Source organism: Stegastes partitus, unplaced genomic scaffold (genome assembly GCF_000690725.1).
Source record: "Stegastes partitus isolate 25-593 unplaced genomic scaffold, Stegastes_partitus-1.0.2 Scaffold1132, whole genome shotgun sequence".
In the NCBI taxonomy this organism is placed as follows: domain Eukaryota; kingdom Metazoa; phylum Chordata; class Actinopteri; family Pomacentridae; genus Stegastes; species Stegastes partitus.
The window spans coordinates 78,560-102,808 of NW_007578863.1; the positions used below are offsets into that span (position 1 = coordinate 78,560).

The following is a 24,249-nucleotide window of genomic DNA, read 5'->3' on the forward strand; positions in this document are numbered from 1 at the left end:
CAACTGAGATTCAAATTTTTGTTTTAAAAGGGACGTATTGGGTTAACTCCATAGTATATTACCAATATGTAATCTCCTACTGCTGTCCTTATAGGTCACTCAGGTCATCACAAAGTTTCTCCTCTCAGGTCTGGGTATCATTGGACAATCTGTAGTTCATTTGCAGGACAAACTAAGAAAAAAAACTAATAAAACAACTAAAAAAAACATCGGTCTTTTCTTTGTTTCCAAACCAAAAAAACCCTAAAAGATTTCGGTTCATAGCCCCTTTGATACATTCTAATGAAGTGTTAATCATTGATGTGTTTCTACCTCTTTGTTATATATTTGCAGTTTGCTTAATCTGACACTTCTTTTAGGTGGATGCAATGAAATGAGACCAACAAGACCACAGAGTATTTGCAGTGTTTATTTAAAATGTAAAGCAATGATTAAGACATCAGTGTGAAACATTACATCAGCAAACACATGCTACAGTGTTGATACACGTCGTGATAATATTTCATTACGCATCTCTGCCTGCTCAAATCCTCAAGATGGACATGCTGCTCACAGAATCATACTCGAATATAACCCAACATCTCACTAACTGCAATTAAACAAGATGGAAAATGGATGGAAGACATGGAAAATGGGCAAATGGCCCCTGCTGGAATCTGCTAACGTTAAATTAAGACACTTTACACAGAGATGTTTTGGGAGCAGCCAGAGCATTCCCAATCCCAAGTGTGAGTTACAGCTGAATGGTGTCATTTAGTCTCTGTTACAGCAGCAGCAGGGCTCAGAAATGTCAGACAAAGGAGCAGCCAGCATGTCTTAACCCTATTCAGGACTTCATGTTATCATATGTAGAAGGTCTTCGGGGGTCCACTGGACCCCAAGAAAGAATATGTGCAAAATAATTGTTGGTATTCATTATAGACAATGCTAAATACATTTTCTGATAAGTTCACATATTGTTGGCTCCAAATGCATGACACATGTCCCTCTTTTTATATTTAAAAATAAAATCTTTAAAAAAACAAAACACATACCTGCCACCTAAAATAAATGGCCTGGGGTCCAAAAGACCCCAAAAGTCCTGAATAGAGTGAAGAAGAAGCCATGTGAGGGTCAGACAAGTGAACCCAGACAGGTTCAGGGGGACAGTTCTGAGGACAGGCATCCAAAGCAGGACCAGTCCAGCAGCTGGAGCCCATCATCAGCACCAGAGCAGGACAGACAGACATTCCTCAGAGCAAATGAAGAGCAACATTGTTAATATAAAAGAGTGTGTATCATTTTAATCTACCTTGAGCCATTGCTTTTGAAAAATTCCATATACATTCCATATTTTACAAGTATGTTCTGACCAGAAACCTTTTCCAGATCGTGTTTATTTTGCTAGATCTATTTAATCAGGTTAGGTCTATGTTTGGTAATACAATGTGAGTACAAGTAAAGAACACTTCCCGAGAAATTGCTGTAGGCTACATCTACGAATAACGCGGTAATTGGGTGGCCCCCCAAAATACAGCACTGGTCCCCTATTGGCCCCCCCTAAAAATAAAACCTAGAATCTCCACTGTGCATAGGAAAAGATGAGAAGAATAAAAGATGGCTGCAGGAGGTAACCACTATATATCGGCTTGAAACACAACTCTGCAACATGTAAAACCTCAATGTCCTATAAGCTTTTTTTTTTTTAACAACTAGAAGCCAGAAACCAAACACTACAGTCATCGCTCGACTTCAAACTGACCTTTCTGACTTGCGTCTCTTGTAATCAAAAATCAAGGTATCTCGTTTCTTTACCACAAAGGTAAGGCCTTGGCAGCTTTCATCTGAGCTGCGAGAAGGTCGACGTCCGCCTGTTTCACTGGAAAACTTGCCAGCTGTTTAATCTTCTGCACAGTTTTGCAGTTGAAGGCAACCAGATCACTGAAGCCTTTGAGAAATGCATCACCAGCTGTGAGGAATTCTCTCATGTCTTCTCCAGTTGGGATGTTGTACTGAACTTTTCCATCCAACTCGTACTGCAGACTTGCTGCTGTCTTGAAGGCTCTAGTAACAGCCTAAAGAAGATATGAGCAATCAGATCAGGTGAGGATTGATAAGGACGCCGTTTCTGTACTTTCCAGTTACATTTGTTTAGTTCAATTAAACCATTTCTTGCAATTGGAAAACAATTATTTGTCCTCGTATTCAACTGCGAATATATTTATGCATTCATTTCATTTGTGTGGTGTGTAGAATTAATCTGTTGTCAGTGGATGGAGTCTAGCACTGGATTTTTACTTTTCTTATTTTACGATGAACCAGTCAGGATCAGGTTTTAATACTGGACATACCTCAGATACTGGTGTGATGTATTTTGCAATGGTCGCTTCCAATGGCACCTCAATCCCCTCCAGGGTAATGATTTCATCTTTGTGCTCCTTCATCCACTCCATGGTCTTATTCCCTAAGTCGGTTTGAGTCTTGATCACACTGGTGAGTGCCTTAATTGCATCACGTCTCTTCTTCACCTCTGGCTTTCGGTGGTTGAATAATTTGTCGAGACATACATTTACTGCCCACAAGATAACACCAATCGCTACGGTTTCCCCGATGAATTTTGCAACCTTCGGTATGTTTGTTCTGGCAAATTCAGAAAAGGCTCTCAAAGTCTCAGCGACTCTGGAAAACTCTACAACCTCACTGCGGGCTTGAGCCACTTCAAGTTCTATTTCTTCTCTGAGTTCTTCTGGCATTCCTTCAACTTCTTCTCCAGCAGCTTCAATAGACTCTTCAGCTCCTTCAATTATTTCCTCTATGGCTGCCATTTTTAGGAATGGTCGTGCTCTGTTATCCTGAGAAGACAAATATTTGAACAGATTCCAATTACAGCATCGGTGCACATGTAATTATGTATCAGGCAGTAAATGCAGATAAAGCAACCAACATAGAACACTTGATGAATGTAAAGTTCATAATTGTAACAAGACAAACGATAATACTCATTAAACATGAGCAGTGAAATAAGGACTTCTAGCCGCTGTGCTTTAGTGCCACCATCAGGCTGGACCTGGTAGTTTCACAACTAGTTGTGTCAAGTATTGTGTCAACTATGGCAAATTTGAACTAAACACTGTTTTATCCCAAACTACTTCTGGTTCTCAAATATTTTATTAAAGGTAAGAATTTATTATTAACATTTGTCTGCCTTGAATATTAAGATTACAGTTTTGTTACCCAGTGTTCCGAGTGTCGAGACCTTCAAGTTCTCACAAACTGACACTCCAGTTCAGACACTTGCCAAAAAATCCAAATATCAGACTAAAAAAGAGTGCAATGTGCGATCCAGTTCCCTCAGCTCCTTGTATAGCCCCAATATGTCCCCCAACTCATATTAGGGAGGCAGAACGTTCAGTTAAAATCATCACATTGTAAAACAACCAAGTATTCATGCAAATAAGCAAATATAAAATCAAACCAACCTGCTTCTATGTTAACTTCTTGAGGTTTTAAGTTTGTGGTTTTTTTTGTTAAATAAATGCAAATACATGTGTGTAACCAGCTATGAGGTCACCAGGCTGTGGTGAAATGCATTCTTTTGAACACTTGATTTCTGGTCTTTGGCTGGCAGTCCTGGAGAGTGGGGAGCCAACGCCTGCTATGTCCAGGTTTCCCCGAGGCTTGTCCGTAACACCAAACCAGATTTTTAACACTACCCTTTAGAGAAGGCTTTTGTAACTTTGTCGTGGCTTCACATTAATAACAGCAAGTATTATTCTATTCTATTCTAGTCTAGTCTAAACTCAAGCTGTTTCATTTATATACTCTACTGGATGTTATACACTTTCTCTCTGCCTTAGGCCTTGTCCACACATGCTACGAGTGGACAAGGCCTTAGTTTGTGCTGCGCTCTCTTATTGCCGGCACCAGAGGTCCAGTCTGACCTACTCATCCCAACAACCAACTCAGTGTAATGGACCTGCCTGGTTCTTTGTCTCAAAGTCTGAATATTCAGCACATATATTATCCTGCTAGTTCTGTCCGTTTACTGGTGGCATCACAACATCTGTACAACAAAATAAAAACACAACGTCTGCGTGGTGAAGCAGCAGTTCTCTCCCTCCATCACGGCTAAACCCAGACCCATGTGGCATTGAGAAAAGTGTGTCTACTACAAGTTCTAAAAGTGCATTCACAACCTTTATATTTGTACATAAAACACATGTGCGCGCTCACAACATCAAAGTATCCCTTGGAATTACATAATGCGACACCTAATGTTTAACAAAACCAACTTGTTCACATTGCAGTGGAGAAAAATAAAGCTTACCTCTTCTCAGTGTTGCTAGCGGAAACTGAGGAGAAGGGTGGATCCCAGGCTCTCGATGGCAGTGCAGATTTAAAGAGACAGTCTTTTCATGTATAATATCAATTCTTAACTGCAATTTTTAAAATAGCAAGGAAAGATGTTTTATATATAACTTTGTAGGGTCTTAACCTTAATATCTAAACTTATTAGGTATAACATTAGCCCTGTTTAAAATGTGCCATCCAAAAAAAAAAAAAACTTTACTATGCAGAGAAAATGTATATGTTTGGGTGGACTTCCATCCATCCATCCATCCATCCATTATCTATACACCACGTAATCCTCACTAGGGTTGCAGGGGGGCTGGAGTCTATCCCAGCCGACTTAGGGCGAAGGAAGGGGACACCCTGGACAGGTCGCCAGTCTATCACACTTAGAGACAGACAACCAAGCACACTCACATTCACAACTACGGACAATTTAGAATCACCAATTAACCTCAACATGTTTTTGGACTGTGTGGGAGGAAGCTGGAGAACCCGGAGAGAACCCACGGTGCACGGGGAGAACATGCAAACTCCACGCAGAAAGATTCCGGTGCAACGCAATCGCGAACCGGCGACCTTCTTGCTGCGAGGCAACAGTGCTACCAACTGCACCACCTTGCAGCCCCGTGGGTGGACTTGTTGTTTCTTATCTCAACGTGTATACTACTATATAACAATATGTTTGCTGTACAACATTAAAGTGGCTTATTTTAACTGAAACAATACACTGGACGGAAAGAAAGTTTAAATTGGAAGACTTGATATCACAAAACGGTGAAGTCGGGCTGAATCAATTCAATTCAACGTGTTTTATTGTCGAGAATATCAGGGTAGCAATAGCTTCAAAACATCAAGAATGGTGTTGTTAAGAAAAAGGGAGGGGTGAGAAAACTTAAATGAAAATAATACAGTTCCAGTAATCAAATTGAATAATAAAATGAATAAGAGGATAACAAGAAGAAGAATTAGCTACACACGTATTGTCTGATTTAGGTCTAGATAATGATGGATCAATGGTCACACACGACTGCTTTTAAAGTCTAATTGCAACAGTAAATGTACACTATGACACAGAAGTAAAATATCACAAACTGCAAAAAAAAATTAAAAATACAAAAGCTTTCTTTCTCCTGAATTAATCAGATTTGTTTCACTGTCTGCAGCCATCCATCTTGTACTCGGATACAAATGCATTAAAATCCCTACAAGCAGGTCTATTGGCAACTTTCTTACAATCTTCTTCTAGTGACGGCTGTTTCTCAATCCAGGTGTTTGATTCCAACAGATACTGCATCCTACAAAAAGAAAGAAAGGAGTGACCGCAGTGAGACTCAATCCCAGTGAAATTCAGTCAAATCACTGATTATACTCACGAGCCAGTCGAGTCATTTGTGGTTCCATCTTTGCCCATGATGAGGTACCTCTTCCCCACTTCTAAATGTCCTTTGCAATGGAACCTCTTGGCAAACACCCGAACAGAATCCTCACTCACTTGCACGTCTCCATCTAGTAGATAGATGATGGTCATTACATTCATTGAAAGCCTAAACACAAGCACTGAAGAATAGAAGAGCATAACACTTTTAAGTAGCAATTCTTTCAGTGCATTCACATCAGAGAAGATTTCCAAACATGTCGATATCAAAGCAGTTATCTAGTAGAAAAAAAAATACATAGGCAAGTGTATCAATGAAAACATCCATCCATCATCTATACACCAGCTTAATCCTCATCAGGGTCGCCAGGGGGCCACACTGTTGCAGGGCTACACTTAGAGACAGACAACCAAGCACGCTCACATTCACACCTACGGACAATTTAGAATCGCCAATTAACCTCAACATGTTTTTGGAACTGTGGGAGAACCCGGACAGAACCCACGCTACATGCAAACTCCACGCAGAAAGATCCCCGGCGTCCTAACCAGGATGCAAACCAGGGATCTTCTAGCTGTGAGGCGACTTTGCCCTCAATAAAAACATGGGACAGCTTATTCTTTTCAAAAGCTCTAAACGCAGTATCGTAACTGATGTTGCACATTGCTGCAAAAAAGTATGGCTTAAAGTAATGACATTGAAGGTGCAGTTGTATGTTAGCATGCATGGTTTCAGTACATGATTACAGGGTGCATAAGGTGGTACATGCAAAGGTGTTGGTTTTTTCAGATTTTGTTTATTTGACAGTGAGTAAATTACCAGTGAGGGGATTAAATCAACTTGAGTTAAGTTGCTCGTAGGTGCTCAGGTCCAGACAGTTAGTGTTTAGCCAGAGTTCAGTTCTGTCATGGCTCTGGGGCAGAAGCTGTTTTTCAGACTGTTAGTCTGCGATTTGATGAAGCGTCTACCGTTTTGGTCATAGCATCTGCTATGCTTGCTGTTAGTTTCCTTACTTGATCTGAGGACATCAACTACTTTAGTTTTGTACAGCTCAAAGTTACTCTTCCCAGAAACACTGGTGACTTCCACTATGTACGCTGGAACACAAGAAAAATCAAGAAAATCCATTTGAACCTTTCGACTGCATCATCGTGTTGCAATGTCAATATACGAAAGATGGGATTTGAGATGTTCATAGAAGAGTCAGGATCACATGTTTTCCAAAACATGCCTTGTGTACAGTACTGACCGTAGTCTACCGTAGGGAAGAAGCAAGCATGTTGTGTTCGGTCATTCTTTGTGATCCTTGCATTGTTTGGCGATTTGAATGTTTTCTGTAGTTTATAACAGGGTCCTAAAGAAAAGATCAACATATGCACCTTTAACTATTTGCACAAACCTGAAAGGTAAACATTTGCCAGTACAGGTTCATGTTACATGAATTCAGTTTGTAAAAACACCTTTTTTTTTGTTTCAAACATGAAGCTTTCCAAAATTATTACACATGTGGAGTGGTGTGGTCTGTGTGCACCTGTTTCAAGTCAAATCAGCTTCAAAAATCAGTTGATGGTATATTGACTTGTAATAGGGAAAATAGCAGATTAGATTCTTAGCTAAGTCAGCTCACAGAGGTTAGCCATGATTTAGACATCTCATGGCTGTATCAACACTAATATTAAAATTAGCTTCTACTATTTTTGATGAACTGTGTTGAACTGACTGGTGTGAGTGGGAATTTTATTTTTCTGTCAGTGCTGCTTGTGGCTGTGGTTCAATACTTTAAATGCAGGAGAATGAAAGGTAGAAAGAAATCCACTGAGGCACACAAGCGTGCCTGTTGCTGTGGACAGTGAAAATGCTGGATTTATTTGAAAAGATGATTTTGTTTGTTGCATAAACATCTGATAGGGTTCTAGTAACCTTCAACGGTTAAACCTAGAGTCTGGCAGAATGCAATGCACTAGACTCTTGTAATTACAACCTGTGGCCATAGAGGGCGCTGTTGTCACAACAAAGTGATGCTTTAAGAAGACAGCTTTCAGGCCAGTGTTACACTTGCCGCATCCACAAGTTTGCAAAGGTCCACTACAGTCCCCATGACTTCGATTTCGCAACTTCACCAAGTCCGTAAGACCACGTACAGACTCCTCTGCAACCCAAAGCTTGTGCTCATGGGGCAACAACTCAACAAGGGCAATTAATGGACACGCTCAGCAGCAGTGTATATGTTGGAATATGTAGATGCACCCTGCTGCACATGTCTGGAACAGAGTCCTCCAAGAGAACTTTCATTGACAGGATATGTAGCATAACAGCAGTGCTATGCGTCTGTCTTTCAGCGCGTCCACAAGGCAGTGCAGTCAAGGCTTCAGGTTTTATACCATCAATGAGTTTTGTCATGCAAGAGCCCACACTGACCCTCTCGAGATGATTTACTGTGCAAGAATCGTCCAAGCCGACTCCCCTGACCAACAAAAGCAGTATAATAGCAACAACTATTGCTGTTCGAGTGTCATCAAGGCTTAAGTCTCTAACTCAGCCAGTTGGCTGAAAGCAGAAACTGAAAAAAAAATGCAACATGGACCCATATTGCTAATTCTGCTGCATCAAAAAACTGAAGCTATAGGTGACCACAGAGATCAGAGGGAGACTCGACAGACATGTACTGCAGAGTAACTGGGGTTGTGGCAATTTTTGAACATCAAAGCCCAGCTGTGCTCCTGCATTTGTGGTGACTTTTTCAGACAGTATCCCAACCATAAAATAATGATCTAGTTTAACAGACCGTCTGTCTGTTTAGCAGTGATTTTGCATTTTTTGCCAACAAAAAGGATGGCAAAAAAAAAAGATGAGATTTAGCAGTTTGTATATTGTTTCATCACATGCAGAGGTCATCATAATAACTAAAAAATGACTTGGTTTAACGTTAGATGACTTCATGTAGACACAGTCTTAGCGTAATGGCTTACTCTCTGCGCATTGGCACACATCCTCTGAACACAGTGTGGAGATCATCTTGCTTCTTCGTGGGGCAGAGTAGAACACAGTACACTTTCTGCCTGCAAGAGAAGAAGAGAACCACAGGTCGTCACTAAACTCTTATTAAACTAAACAGAGATTCCCTTCTATCCTGGTGAAAAACTGTAGGTAGTGTAAAAAGCTTACTTGGTTCATAATAATCGTAGAACACGGCTGGAGCAGGCTGGAGGAGGCCGACTGGCACTGTTTGGACAGCATCAAACTTGATGCATTCATTCTGTTCATAGATCTAGAGAAGAAGAAAAAAATCTCTGAGTATTGTGCAATTTTTATGTACAACTTTACTTCATTGAACTTACCTGATTAAAGTAGAGCAGCACTCTTCCGTAGGAGACTTCATAATGGGAAATGTACTGTTCTAGCTTTTTTAGCTGAGGGGAGACAAGAATTGAACTTTTTATTGCAGAAGTAAGGATAGTTCAGAAGGTCCTTCCTGTGATTTTGCTAACATAGGTGTGACGTAAAGGAACAGAATTGAAACACGGGACAGGCAGATGTTTCTGGAAATGTTTTTCTCCAATATAGGTTCCAGTTTGAAATGTTTTTGATATCCTCAGTGTCCTGAACATAAGCCAAAGCCTGTTTCAGCATCAAACTTTCCTCTGAAATTTCACTTCTGTTGTAAACTGAAATGTCCATAGAAGCAAAACTTTACTGCACTGAAGGCAGAGTCTGTAACAGGTCAGATTTTCGGGACTCACAAATATATGTAATCTTGTTTTTGATAAAAACATTAAGAGGAGCTCCAGCTGTTTGTAAGAGCCTTCTGAGTTTGTTAAATGCCTGTTGTTAATCTTACGCACTAATGACTTAACCGGGAGAGCTTTATGTCTGTCCAAACAAAGACAAAGTGAGGAAAACTACTAACCTCGTCCAGGTCTATAGTACTAGCAGTAAATCCACTGAGCAATGTGATGTCAGCGATCGCCATTCCTGTGAGATTGCCTTTTGGTCTGTGGTCACAAAAACAATGGAAAATACAGGTTGATCGGGGAGTTGTGACCTTTATTTTCTCATTCAGAGCAAATGCAAGGTGAATCTCACTCAACGAACCTGACGCAGACTCTGTAGGTAACAACGCTGTCTGATTTTAGGTTGTTATCAAGATCTCTCGTGATTCGGGTGCGAGCGTCAAACCACTCAATCGCCGATCGTGGCACTCGTGGCCGTTCCTCGTCGGCGGTGTCGTCATAGTAGTCATAATTTTCTATGATCTTATCTAGAAAGGCAGAGCTTAATGTAACTGTGTGGCTTTTATCAGTGGTTGTGATTTGTTATCACTTAAAAAAGACTCACCAGTGTACTTCACTTTCCCCTCCACTGTGACACTGATAGACATTTCTGCACAGTCGTCCTTGGGTTCCAGTAAATGGTAAGCCTTCACAATCTGCCAAGGAGATTGGGGATTTACTATAAATTACAAATCTCGTTTATAATATACACAGCACAGAAGTGAATGAAACTTGCTTTCAGCTTGACGTCTCCTTTTCCGGTGAGCTCCACGTGAATGTTATTGCCGGCAAGTTTCTGGGACAAAACAGAGAAGGGTTTCAAAAATGACATCAAATATTGATATGTGTGTATTTAAGTCCATGGATGGGACTGTCCTGTGATACCTTCAGGTCTGTTTCCACCTTCTCTTTGTCATTTTCCAGTGCAAGTCTTATAATGTTTTGCCTTCCCGGCACTGTGAACTCTGCTGCTACTTTTGCTTCAGGTCTGACAGGCCTCTTTAGCTCATACTCTGAGAGGGCTTCCAGTGCCATGATGGTATCCTGGGGTGGGGCAACAAACCATCAACACCACATTGAGGCTAAATAGGTAGTGCAAGATCAACCAACAACCAAAGGCTGAGGGGGTTCGGGTTTAGGAAATCTAGCATCACCTGTGATGATTTGAAGCCTTTGAAATAGTTTTCTTGGGTGGTCAACCAGCAGGCTGCTGAATCTGCCCATGTGGTATTCTTAAGTTGCACTGCAGCTAGGAGGGCATAGGATGTCGTCTCTACTGTGATCGCATCGGCCTTCTTTTGATTACTAGGGCTGGGATTCTCTGTCCACAGATAGCAGTCATTCTCCGCTGATAATTAAAAACAACAATAAGCACACAACATTTTGACCACAGTGGTGGAGAATGGTGGAGGTGACTGTTGTGGAACCTGATAATGTATAGAGATGTATACCAGCATAGTCATCACTTTAAAATGCTGTAAATCAATGAGCAGGACTGACTCAAGGCAACATTGGATATGGATAGGACGTGCCTTTAGTAGCCTTTGCTTGAAGTTTTGTCCATGCATGTGAGAGATCAGTTCCCTCTGGCAGGCAAACTGAGAGGCAATACGTTGTAATGGCAATGGCGTAGGTATGCTTAAGCTCCCCCAGATGTGACTGGAGATACGTGGCCGCTCTTGATATACTTGCTTCCTGGAAGAGAGATGCAGAAAAACAAAAATATGGCACTAATCTCAAAATGCATGCAGGTAAACAACACATACACATGGACATGACATTGTCCCACAAGTAATAATGCAATGTTGCGATGTTATGGGATGAGATGTCTAAATCGCGGCTAACCTCTGTTGTGTCTAAAGTGCTATTTTCCCTATTACAAGTTAATGCACCATCAACTGATTTTTGAAGCTGCTTTGTGGTAAAGGTGAGGATGATTTTAACTGGCCCGTTGCATGGGGGTCTTATAATTAAATCGCTTACAACGGTTTTAGGATTAACTAAGCGTCATACAGAAACACCTAATGCTTCTTGCAATTACGCCAACGGTGTATAAAATTGTAATAAAAATAAAACTGCAACAATAACAAATCCAGCAGCTCTGTCAGACTGTTCTAATGCTAATGCTAACATGCCAACATGATGAGGTTAAGCACCTTAAAAGTTTACTGTTCATCGTATTGTAGTGTCAGTATGCTAATTAGCACAAAGTACAGCAGAGACTGATGGGAACGTCATTAGTTTCGCAGGTATTTCATCATTAACCAAACTTTAAAATACTTGGAATTCAACATAAATGTCAAAACACAATTGCATGGCAGATGACTAAGTAGTTGTTGAACATTGCCACACGAGGTTTACAGGTAAAAACAGTGAAACAGGACATTAGGTTTCTTACCACATTGCTTCGAGGTTCAGTTTGCAGAAATTCAAGGGACCGGTACAGTGCAATAGTTATGAAAGCAGTCATGGATGAGTGTTGGTCTTGGCCTTTCTACATTAAACACACAGACAATATTGCATTAAAATCACTGCTATTGGGGATTTATGTCACATTTAATACTGTCATCACATATGTGCTCTGATACCATGTTTCAACTTTTAAGAGACGTTACCAGAACTCCTCTGTGTAATACAGGTTGAGGGTCAGTGAATGATCCATCAGGATTCTGCTCGAAGAGCAAGTATTCGACTGAACGCCAGATTTCTTCCTCTGGTACAACTTTAAGCCTCTGACCCTGTTGTCCAAGAGCTGCTGTCTGACGCTGCGCCACCATTGATAGCACTTTTACTACAAGGGCAGTCACCCTGAGTCCAAGAGAAAGAAAATAAGTGAGGTAAGTGGAAGGAAAAGGTTGAAGAAACTGGATTTTTGTTGTGAAATATTGGATGTAAAAACACAAAAAAGATAAATATGGTAATGTTAAACAAATACTTACCAATTACTGGATCTCACTGAACTCCATACACCATAGGAGCCATCATGTTTGCGATATTGTAAAATCCATATGTAACCTGACAAAAAACATTGTTTGCTATGTTTAAACAAAAAAGTGTATAGCCCTGTAGTCTGTAGAATTTCTGAGGTCACTCTATAGGAGACATATTTAGACACTCTACACATGCACACACACGAAACAGTAAATGCAGTGAATAGGGAGTGAATTCAAACAGAGCCCTTTATTCCGCAGTCGTGCATTTTGGTTCTTGGGTAGATTTAGGTGTTTTGGAAATATGACAAAATCCATCCATCCAGCCATTATCTATACACCGCTTAATCCTCATGAGGGTCGCGGGGGGGCTGGAGCCTATCCCATCCTATCTCTGCAGGAGAAAAGGTGAGGCCTTTGACCCCAAGAACACCAGACCTATTGTCAAGCACGGTGGTGGTAGCGTTATGCTCTGGGGCCGTTTTGCTGCCAGTGGAATTGAAGTGAATGGAATATTTAAGAAGAAGGAGAATAACCTTCACATTCTTCAGGGAAACCTAAACTCATCAGCTAGAAAGATGGGTCTAGTATTGAGATGAGTGTTCCAACAAGACAATGACTCCAAACACACACCAAAAACAGTAAACAAATGGCTAAATTAAGCCAAAATTATTGGTTTACACTGGTCTACCCAAGGGCTGGATCGGTGGTTAGCACCGCTGCCTCGCAGCTAGAGGACACCCGGGATCTTTCTGCGTGGAGTTTGCATGTTCTCCCCGTGCAGCGTGGGTTCTCTCCAGGTTCTCCGGCTTCCTCCCACACAGTCCAAAAACATGTTGAGGTTAATTGGTGATTCTAAATTGTCCGTAGGTGTGAATGTGAGTGTGCTTGGTTGTCTGGGATAGGCTCCAGCCCCCCGCGACCCTAGTGAGGATTAAGCGGTGTATAGATAATGGATGGATGGATGGATGGATGGATGGATGGATGGATGGTCTATCCAAAGTCCTGACTTAAACTCCGTCAAGAACATGTGGACTGTGATGAAGAAGCAAGTCTGTGTCAGAAAGCCAACAAATGCAGTTTAACCAATTCTGTCAAGAGAAGGGTCAAACATACAACCAGAGGTTTGTGGACAGCTACCAAAGTGCCCAGCTGAGGTAAAAATGGCCAAAGGATGTTTAACCAGACATTAGCATTGCTGTATGTATGTTTTTTTTAACAAAGCAGATTTGGTCATATTTCCAGAAGACCTTGAACAAATCAGTGAAAGAATCAAAATGATTGTTTTTTTTAGTGAAATATGTTTCAATGCCAGCAATTCAGAGTTTTACGAGTCACTGGAAACCCAAGACTGTCATGATACATATATTTGTTCCAACTATATAGAAACTTTCAGTCATTTAATGAGATACTCTGTTTTCAGGATGTTTTATTCATGTGCACTCACAGATGCACAAATGTTTTCATCTCGCACATACAAGATAATTAACAAAGATCTGTAATGTAAAGTTTTTTGTTAGCTAATGTTTTTAGCGTATAAGTGGAAATATTTGGTGGTGCTAGTGGAACAGGGTCAAGAGGTCACCCAAAGCATAAAAAAATAACAACTATAAACATAGTAATTAAATAATGAAGATGCAAATAACTGTGTGATGTGTTCCTACCTTCCTCAACGTTATTAAGAGCCTTATCTCTCTCACCGGGAGGCAGTTCAAACCATTGGTCGCTCAGGTCGAGGTAGCGGAGGGCTAAAGTTGTCGGGGCCAGACGTGTCATTGTCTGTTCTAAGCATCCGCGAGGCAAGGTGATCAGCTCAGAAACCTTCTCAGGAGAAAGAAGGTTCCTCGCATGTGATTTGCCAAATCCATCTCCTGTCAGGCAAGAACACTGACGATGTAAGACATTTTCAAAGGAATACAAGTTGTGTTTCTGTGTCTAACAGCACCTCCTACCTTCCACTGAAACAAATATATTTGAGCTGGACTCTGGGACGGTGTCATCTGGTAGACTTCCATCAATAGTTATTGTCTGTGGGCGCCTCCCTATGACAGAGGAAGTATTGAAGAATAAAAACAATTCCAACTGTTAAACAAGTAGTATTTTATTAGCATTGAGAAATACGAAAACCGCTCACCATCTAGTTTGATCAGTCTGGTTTCTCCGACTCTCTGTTCCATTCCTTCTGTCTACAACATGAGATAACAGAGTTACTGTGTGTTCTTTGGCTTTGTTGCATCTGTTTTGCAGAAGCCTTTTGTCACTCACCAATACATTGAGATTTTTTTCAATTGCATCTATCCCCCAGTCATCATCCATATCATACAGACGTATTTTGATGGGAATCGAGCCGGTTACCATGGGGACGGCAGAGAAGGTGACAAACTGAGAGGACTGTGGCGCCACTGTGATGTTAACAAAAGAGATCAAGGTGGCCGAACCGGGGGAGCAAAGCCCTTCAGTTTGTGCCATATGCACTGCCAACTACAACACATGCAGAAAAACAACATAAGGAATTCAGTTTTTTAGTACAGTGGGTCCTTGTTATTTTCAGTGCCACTTAAGTTTTATCTACCTGCACTTCCTTGTCACCGTAGTTGTAGATAACAGGAGAAATGGCCAGTTGCTCGTATCTTCTCACTGAGTAAGGCAGTCTCAAGGAGACAAACGTCGGCTTAAATGCTCTTTCCTCGTATGGCTTAACGACGCAGAAACCTGAATGCAACACAGAGTGACATGCAGTTATCAATAAGAAACTCTCAAGTCAAAATATCTGAGATGCATTTGCAAAGCGGGCAGGAAATGTTACCAGTAGCTTCAGATAAAGTGATGACCTGAAACTCCCACGTGGTGATGGAATCAGGTAGCGTTAAAGAATGCCTAAGAGAAAGTTTGTGAAATTAATCTGACAAATACTTTTTGTTTTTATATTTATAGTTGACACTGGAGAAGTATGGTTAATTTACACAGAACAGTGAAAGAATCTGTAATATTAGAAGCATTAACATAACTTCATAACGTCAAATGTTTTAATGGCTCTAACTTGCCACCGTATTTTAGTGGAAAAGAAAAAACAAATAAATATAAAGTTCGCTGTCCACATCTTACCTTCTTTTGCCTTTTACGTCAAATTCTGTGAATGCAAAGCTTTCGGGGAAATATCGTCGAATATACTGAGTATTATCCAAGAAGAACTGTTCCATTTCTTCAGAGCTTAGAGCTAAACATTAAAACAAATGTGTTAACTTTCAAAGCCACATATGCTGTTCAGGTAAATGTGTAAAGTGTCCGCGTGACGGTTTTATCTCACTCCTTCCAAGTCCTGTCTGGGAATCTTCTAGCATCTTTTTTTGTCTCAGACGCGCCGCATCAACGCAACATTTCAGAAATACGTCAGCACAAGTCTGATTTGAATTCACCAGGAGAATCCTATCCCTCCTCTCCTGACATGTTCGTCTCATAGGGATGAGAGAAACCCCCTGAGCACAGCATTTACTCAGGCCTGGATCTGTAAAGTTTGATTCTGAAAATGACAAATAAAGAAAACAATGTCCAATTTTATAGCATCATTTCACAGGAAGCATCTTATTTTTATCCCAAAGTCTTAATGTCTGAATGTTCTCACTCAAAGCCATTATTTCTTGTTGAAGGTCCAGAGCTCGTCTTTGTCGTGAAGCTTGTGAGTCGCAGCCAAAATCTGCAAAAGAGTTGCAACAGAAAAAAAAATCAGCATTGGACAGCAGTTGGTTTCTTCCTTTGGATTTCTCCTCACAGCCAGACACGATCGGTTTAGTTATACAATGATTCAAAAACAAGAGGTTTGATGCTTATTGACAAAACCTGTCAAATCGGGGTCTGGAGAAAGATCATTTTAAAGTAATTAAATGAAGAAAAAAATAGTTTGTCATACTCCTTCTCCACACTGATTTGGTTTTGGAGACATGCGACAGGCCGGCATCTAAAAGCGCTGATGTTGCGTCAGATCCTCCGTTGTACGAACAACCAAGGTCAGCTGACCCCATAGTGGAAAACACCTGAACAGTGAGAACAAATGTTTGGACTCCTATTTTTTGATAATATAAAGATAACACTGACTTTAAAAAAAAAAGAAAGAAAAAAAGTGAACATTAAAGGAGTGTGTGAAGCTGTAACCTGTTTGGCTGTGAGTCTGTTATCGGCATTGAGGGCGTAGATGGCCTTATCCACAGCCAGCAGAGCCACTTTGGCGTTCTGACCGTGGAGATCAAATTCCAGCTCGGTGGACGATCCAGGTATAAATGATTTCTTTGCTTCAACCTAAATTAAGATTAAGCTATTAGAGACATTTTTTTTTGTTCACTGTCAGAGTTAAATCAATTAATACATTATAACTAATATAAATACACAGGTCTCCACTGCGATGCTAATCCCCAACCCTCTAATCTTAATCTCAACCCCAGCCCCTCAGATAAAGTCACTTTACAGCCTTACAAGCAATCCAGAAAGTATCCTACTTATAGAGAATTTATTAATTCAAGCAAACACACAATCGACAGAGTTAAAGTTCTGTTTGTTGAACTCGGCTCCGGCTGCTCTCTTATCTGCTCTGTTTACTCACCTTGACCTTTATCTCACATTCATCTCTGACATCAACCCAAATGGAGTCCGCAACGATGTCGCCACTGCTGCTGTGATAGTAGCCAATCAGACGGAAAGAGGGAACCATAGCTGATGTAATCAGCAGCTTTTGCACGGCTGATATACCGAGTTTGAGAGAACCCTCCTGGATTATCATCCCACGACTCAAGACCTGCGACATTCAAACGTTAACATTAAAAATGTGTAACGATGATAAAATGTGGCTCATGAATCTGAAAACTTGTTGTATTAAATTTGATGTTCCTCACCATGTAGTACATATAACCAGTTGCTGGGCTGTTGATGGAGTTGTATGTCACTGTGAGTAAGTCACCCACAGAGTACACCTTGTTGGTAAAAGTCAGGTAAAGGAAGCTGCTACTCGGAGATGAAGCAACCTTAACTATCTTCCTCTCTGTCCGGCCATTTGCAGACACCTATTGCAGCCAGAGGTGGAAACAGTTAGGCCAGAGCAAATTTGATGACACCTCGAAATAAGTTTATGGATGCTTACCTCAACTGTGATCTCAGGCACACGGTTGGTGTTAAAGGTGTAAAACGCTGACCCGTCCCGATCAGTGGTGCCTTGCCAAGCTTCCTGATTGGATGCTGGTACATTCATAGTGACAGGAACACCAGCTGCTGGGGAGCCATCTGGGTGACGCATGAGCACCTATAATAGAAAAAACAAACAATCTTTTACTAGATATCGTCACAGCCATCTGCACAGATATATTTGTTGCTTTCAGACATACCACCACATCCAGCGGGTATCCAGGGAAGAAAACAGAGCGAGTTCGAGAGAGATCTATGATGTATTTGTGGATGATGACAGGAAGGTAAACTTCTGCCTCTTGGATTTCACCACCTAGAGGAAAAAGAAGAACAATGCACATGGGAATATTAGCCAAAATCATAAATATATACAGATTTTCTATTCTTTTTTTTTTACTCTCACAAATACGTATGCTGCAATATGACATTTAGTAAGAAATGTGTTGAAACCCAGCAGTTTGACTCACGTTGTACACAATCTACGATAAAATACAGAAATCATATTTTAATAAATTACACAACAGAATGTAAAAATTGTGTAATAAATGCTCAAGTTGAAATCATGGACCGCAATCGTGCATTTTTTAGGATTATATGCCAAAACGTCTTCTTTTTTTTGTATGTTAAGCTATAGCGTTCTATTTAGTTGTGTATTTTTGTAGCAGAAGTTCTTCCAGTAAAATGTACATATATGTTTATGGTGACAATATGGTGCTTTATGGAAAGTTTCATCGTGATTTTTTATTTTTTTTTAAAGTAGCTTTCACTACTCTTATACTCTATTACATAATTTATGACAATAAAACTCTTGAAGTTTAGAGAAAGTTGTTCACAATAAGTCAAGCTGCTGGATTCTGACAACACTTCTTATTAAATGTCATATTTTATCATCTGTAGAGATGCTTGACAAGAAACGGAAACCAGCTGTCTGACCATTTCACAGCATCTGCAACTGTGTAAAAAACAAAAATCTTTCACACTTAGTAACAAAAAAAATATTTCAAACTTGAGACTTTCTGACTTGAGAGGTTTCTGACTTCCACAATAGTTTATAGGTTGACAGTGTGTCCTTTACTTTGGATGTTGGTGACGAATACTCCCACGTAGAGTTGTTCTCCATTTCTCTGCAAGTCAGCCAACGATTTGTTTTTGAGTTTTGAACTGATTTTCGCTAACTGAAGAGAAACTGTTCCAATTCCATTCTCGACCTGCAAGAAATGACACGAAATATTAGCGTTCAAGTATATCGACATTTATGAGGACACGTAATATCGATGCACTTTGACGCCAGAAATTGAGCTTAGCTACAAATTTTCGGGATATTTGATCTGTTTCCTTACCGAGCCAGCCACCTCCAGTCCCTTGATGACGTTAGGCGTCATTTTGTCACCACCAGCTGTACCTTTTTTAATGACTCCAAATTGGCAGTGGTAAGCCCCTTTGACTGTCTCACCATGTGAATACCTAGAAAAAATATTTGTAACTGATGAAGTGAAGACACAAAGACAGTCTGAAAATGCAAGGTTAGCACCTGAGATAAGCAATCTAAAGACTAGTTTAGTCGTAACATTAATGTTTCAGACTAAGCACCAAGCTTTCTGCCTTCAAGAAAACATTTATGAAAATGTTTGCATCTACATATTAACAGCACACAATGTATGAATTAAATGAATTAACACTTACCTCGCTGAGACGGTGAAGTTAAGCCAATCATCTTCCAGCAAAATATAGCGCTGCTTCATAGTGATGTCCACATCAAAACTTGGTAAAACTAGGGTGCGAAACAATTCATGTTACTTGAGAATCCTACAGAATATAGCTAGTCTGGGCTGCATTGCTTACTGTAGCTTTAAATCAGATCGAAGGTTACCAAATTTTTGGACTTTGAACGCTCGGGAAGCAACATGTTCTTCATCGTCTCTATAGTGTGCTGTAATATTCCACGTGCCCATCCTTTAAAAAACAAAGCACATGTGTCAGAGATGCGCTGTGTTGCTATGTGAGTCACAATTTGCTTGAACATACTTAGAGACACTAGGGATGGGGAATGAGCCTTGGAATATTCCTCCTTGTGCAGTCCTGAGAGACTTCATTATTCTGTTTCCAACAGCATTCTGTCATTAAACGATAAAAGTCATGACGTGAAAATCTTTTAATAACCTCTTTTTCCCCCCAACGAATTTATATCTACTCACCACCACTGATATCTGGAACACTCCCTCATGAGGCCTCATTTTGTGGTCAAGTGTGAATATCCGGTATCTCACTAAAACGAAGACACTCAGCATGTAATGACTTTTAAAATCTTCACAGATAACAGAAATATTTTACATTGTTTTACATTTTTGTTCACTTGCCTGTCTGGGATGGGTTGTAGATCGGCTGATTGGTCTGAATGAAGATATATCCTTGATGCTTTGACACCAGGATCCTTGCTGTCTGCCTGGGTCTGAGGGAGGCGCTCTCTGCCACCAGCACAACATATGGAGGACCGTGACGATGTGTAATTCTCGACCAAACATCCCTGTTTATCTGTAAAGATGCACATCAGAAATCTGGGTTCATGACGTCCAGTTGCGTCTAAATTTTCTGCTTTTTTGTGTGAACTTTGTCATTACCATGAGCTCCACTGTTTTGGTATCCCCTTCGTCAGCACACAGAACAGTTTTCTTTTCAGACAGCACGGTACCAGTAGTCTCATGCTCCAGATGCAGACTAACAAGATTGTTTAGATGAGGTCGTCCCATCTGGACAAACACTTTCTCATTAACGCCCACGTGAAACACATTCGGGGCGGAGATGAAGAAGCTGCACATAAAGGGGAAACGTAAATCTTACAGCATGTTTCTTGTCTCATTGCATTATTAAAAAAAATACATAATGCTTGTTATTCCCCATCACAGCAAATGTACTATGGGCTTGCTTAATTGTTGTGATGTTAAATCTTAACGGACAAAATGCAAATGTATCACTCCGTGCATTAACCACAGTTCAGCATGCATTAACTACAGTACTATGTCATGCACATGCAAGCAGCTGTTCCTACGTTTACCTGTTTCCTGCTGAGTGATCCAAGGTCAAGATCATCAGCAGTATAAAGAAAACGTGCCCCATTGTGCGGCTTCTGCTTCCTTGCCTGCTCTGACACAGGCTGACACTAACGCTGCACTGAATGTGTCTGTTTTGGTTTCACAATGTGTAACTATCCTCTCATTGGTTACTGCAAGTTTGCCAGATTTCCCCAAAGTCATGTGATTTGCAAGAAATCAAGCGCTTTTCTGTTTGATTTGGAAAGAATCCTGCAGAAACTAAATGATTTATTTGCAAATTACAGCTTAACTTTATCTGCAGAATCCCATACGCTTCTACACTCCAGTCAATCAGTCATGCTTTTAATAAATGCCATCGAAACTTACTAAAGCTGCTTATTTAGCACATAATAAAGTCTTTCTCTACTGTTTACTTGTGATGTAATCCTTATCTTGTGTCCCTTCATAAGTGACCGAGCTGTTTGCTGAAAGAGATTTAAAAAAGCTGCCGAGCTATGTGCTAAACTAGTGCAATCAGGAACAGTGATGACAAAGAGACAATGTCTGAAGCTTTATTTATTATTTTACATAAACATTGCAATGACAAAAAGAAGGTTTTCACATTGTGCATCATTCAAAATTAAACACACAGACGGCAATTTCAAATTTAAACTAAACATATGAACAATGCAAGTGGCATAAACACACACACACACACACACACATAACAGGACTTGCCCCCAAATCAAACAGAACACACTTGATTTCTTGTAAATCACATGGTTTGGGGGAAATTGGGCTGCAACTGAGGAGATGGGTACACATTGTGAAATTGAAACAAACACATTCAATTCAACAACAGTTGATTAAAAAAAAAACAAAACCCCTGTCAGAATAGGCAAAGAAATAAAAGCTGCACAATGAGGCGCCACATTGCATGACTTTTCCAGTCATTAGAGCCTTCTCTAATATTTTGTGGACATTTAAATTGCAGTTTGTTTAAAGTGATTATCTCTTCATGTACAATCAATATTAAAGTAAAGATTTTCACAACAAAGGTGGAATGTTAAAGAGTAATAATACCAAGTAGCAATCAAATAACTGAAGATTTTGTACGCAACTACACTTTTAGAAGAAGAAGCATCTCTCCTTATCGTCTCCTCATCTAGGAATAATTTTACTCTCCCCAGTGAGATACAAGTTAATTTTTTTTTCCAAAATTTGCAACCCAACTAACTAGATAAGTTCATGTGTTTCTTTCTTGAAGTGGACCTTATCTCTCTGCAGGTTAATATCACCTAAAACTAGTGCAACAGTTTGCAAAAATTTCAAGGGAATTGAAAAATGTTCATCCACTGCTGCAGTCCTGGAGAAAAAAAAAAATGTGGGCCTGCATGCAGGAAAAAAAATACCTGCCTCCAGAAGCTCAGTGGGATTTTTAACATTTCTATTCAAAACGTCCCACACAGTTCATTACTCATTTTCATTTCCCTACGTATGTCCTTCTAGATAAACTCCAACAAACATCTGTAAATCCGGCCAATCCAACAATAAAAATGCAGGTGCCTCTGAGCACACAGCCACATCACATTCAGTTAATTCCTGTTTCGATCTCTGTATCACTGCAGTGAGAGGTAAGAGGGAGTCAGTGAGAGCTGGGGGCATGATGTCCATCCACAACTCCTGGATATGGAGAAGTATAACAAGAATTGCGTTTGGACAATCAGCACCAAACTCTCTGTTAAAATCGGGATGAGCAGCGATGGCATCCTTTCGTCCCGGGATCGGATCCTGCAATGGATGGAGCGTTTGATAAAATACAAAAAGAGTCAGAAATATCATAAAATGTATGAAAATTTTAAACATTTTTTTTTTCAAGCAGCTGCTGCTTGTTAAAAAATGTAAAAAGTAGTTGAATTGCTCTGATTTTTGTATCTAGAAACTTGTAAATGTGGACTAAAAAAGTGAAAAACTGTTTCAATACTTACACTGTGCACCATCAGTAATAGTGATTATAGTCCCAGAGAAGCAGCTAATAACCATGTGGCCCTCTGCACATGCAACATTTAAACTCTTATTCTATCTTTCTAACTTTTTTCCCCTCAAACGCTGTGAAGTCCGCTCTCTCCCTCTGCATCCATCCTCAACGGCCGCCTGTTCAGTTTGCCTGTCCATGTCCCCCCGCTCTATCTCTTCCCCACTATCCATCTCATTTCATGCAGGAGTGGGGTTACCTAAGAGACTGGGCTTCAATGGAGAAAATCTCCTTTTCTACAATTAACTGTGAAAGTGACAGAAGGGAGGGATCTACGGAGGGGTGCACACTCAGAGAAGAAAAGGAGAGGGAGGAAAGACAGCAGTGCGCATGGCAGGTAGTGGGACGTGAAGTTTAAAAAACCGTTTGCAAAGTTTCAACTTCACAAATTGAAATTATTATCCAAAAAAAGTGTGTATTAATGACCCTTGTTGTGGATTTATTTTAGCTCAATGTTTCTTTGCATTGCTCAGATTGAATTGTTTAGTTGGTGCATTTGACATTTTAAGTTATGAAACATACTCTGTATAGTCTTTAGAGTGAGTAAAAAACCAAATCAGGCATTAAATTATTATTTAAAGGGTAATGTTTTGGTGGTAAATTGCGCCGCATACTTTTAATGAACATGTACGTTCCAGTTTTATAGCATCTCACACTTGAATTGGGATTAGGCCCAAAGGAGGCTGCATTACACTGATCCCTGGAAATGAATTATGTCTCACCATAATCTCTAAAAATTCAGAGGGAGTGACCACTGGGTGAGCGTGCAGAGAAGTGCAACAAAAGGGTGTGGCGTGGGAATGTTGCCAGGGGTCAGGAGTGAGGGTGAAGGGGTCGGAGGTCAGAGCCAGCTGGACAGCACACAAGAGGAGATGAGGGTGAGAAAAGGAGGGGAGGGGGGAGTCCAAGAGGCTGACTGACTGGACCCAATGGGACATTAACATTGAACTGATGGGAGGCTCACTGACCGATGCCCATTCAAAGGGGGGGGGGAGCTAAGCTATGACACACTCGTGTAATGGCCCGTAGTAATTGACAAGTTGACAAGAAACTCATTGGGTATGCAAAAGCTGTTGCAGCAAGCTGCTCGCACTGGTGTTTAGTGACTATATGGGGTTATTGAAACTACTAAAAACTCAGATTTTTTAAAACTGTGTTATACTAAAAGTGTCTAAAATATCAAGAGATTTATTATTCGCCCTCAGCAAAGAGGTACCGATCCATCCGGGCCCACACATCCAGACTCACCAACACGTTCTATCCAAGTGCAATACGGGTACTGAACCCACACTAGTCTGAATTATTTATCATATATATATTTATTACTTATATTTTACTGCATTCTATTAATTATTATATATCATATAATATTTTATATATATTCTATTATTGATAATTATTTATTTATTTAGATTATTTGAATTTGATAGATTAGAATAGATTGAATTTCCCTTCTGGGATAAATAAAGTATTTTTCATTTCATTTCATTATTTATATTTCACATATATTCACAGTGTTCTTAACTCAACAGTGCAATATATTTATTGTACCGTTTGGCTCATTCCTAGCTGTATATACTTCCTGCTGGCTCCTTTTGTAAATATATT

The 24,249-nt window shown here is 40.2% G+C and overlaps 2 protein-coding genes across 3 annotated transcripts; both read right to left on the reverse strand.

Annotated features, from left to right (window-relative positions):
* Nucleotides 1-1,036: 1,036 nt before the first annotated feature.
* On the reverse strand, nucleotides 1,037-4,336 carry LOC103368221 (uncharacterized protein PF11_0207-like). The gene is made up of 3 exons (XM_008296516.1): nucleotides 4,307-4,336; nucleotides 2,331-2,831; nucleotides 1,037-2,054 (listed from the first exon to the last, which is right to left on the reverse strand). The coding sequence occupies exons 2-3, from the start codon at nucleotides 2,802-2,804 to the stop codon at nucleotides 1,791-1,793; spliced, it is 738 nt and encodes a 245-aa protein (XP_008294738.1). The 5' UTR covers nucleotides 2,805-2,831; nucleotides 4,307-4,336; the 3' UTR covers nucleotides 1,037-1,790.
* Nucleotides 4,337-5,122: 786 nt separating this feature from the next.
* Nucleotides 5,123-20,749, reverse strand: c4b (complement C4B (Chido/Rodgers blood group)). Of its 2 annotated transcripts, XM_008296517.1 has the most exons (41): nucleotides 20,630-20,748; nucleotides 20,196-20,385; nucleotides 19,935-20,109; nucleotides 19,773-19,843; nucleotides 19,603-19,691; nucleotides 19,448-19,530; nucleotides 19,261-19,348; nucleotides 18,918-19,041; nucleotides 18,653-18,785; nucleotides 17,778-17,890; nucleotides 17,537-17,695; nucleotides 17,292-17,459; nucleotides 17,003-17,194; nucleotides 16,558-16,701; nucleotides 16,316-16,439; nucleotides 16,031-16,102; nucleotides 15,716-15,928; nucleotides 15,514-15,625; nucleotides 15,215-15,285; nucleotides 14,981-15,120; nucleotides 14,674-14,889; nucleotides 14,543-14,594; nucleotides 14,361-14,450; nucleotides 14,073-14,279; nucleotides 12,418-12,493; nucleotides 12,094-12,286; nucleotides 11,877-11,972; nucleotides 11,011-11,173; nucleotides 10,633-10,826; nucleotides 10,364-10,522; nucleotides 10,215-10,274; nucleotides 10,044-10,134; nucleotides 9,801-9,966; nucleotides 9,616-9,700; nucleotides 9,047-9,118; nucleotides 8,874-8,976; nucleotides 8,678-8,767; nucleotides 6,958-7,062; nucleotides 6,722-6,805; nucleotides 5,706-5,838; nucleotides 5,123-5,627 (listed from the first exon to the last, which is right to left on the reverse strand). In XM_008296517.1, exons 1-41 carry the CDS (start codon nucleotides 20,689-20,691, stop codon nucleotides 5,483-5,485), a joined length of 5,103 nt encoding a protein of 1,700 aa, XP_008294739.1. In that variant the 5' UTR covers nucleotides 20,692-20,748; the 3' UTR covers nucleotides 5,123-5,482. The 2 variants fall into 2 exon arrangements, with proteins under 2 accessions (XP_008294739.1, XP_008294740.1); XM_008296518.1 differs by lacking the exons at nucleotides 6,722-6,805; nucleotides 6,958-7,062 and having other exon boundaries at nucleotides 20,630-20,749.
* Between the last annotated feature and the right edge of the window lie 3,500 nt (nucleotides 20,750-24,249).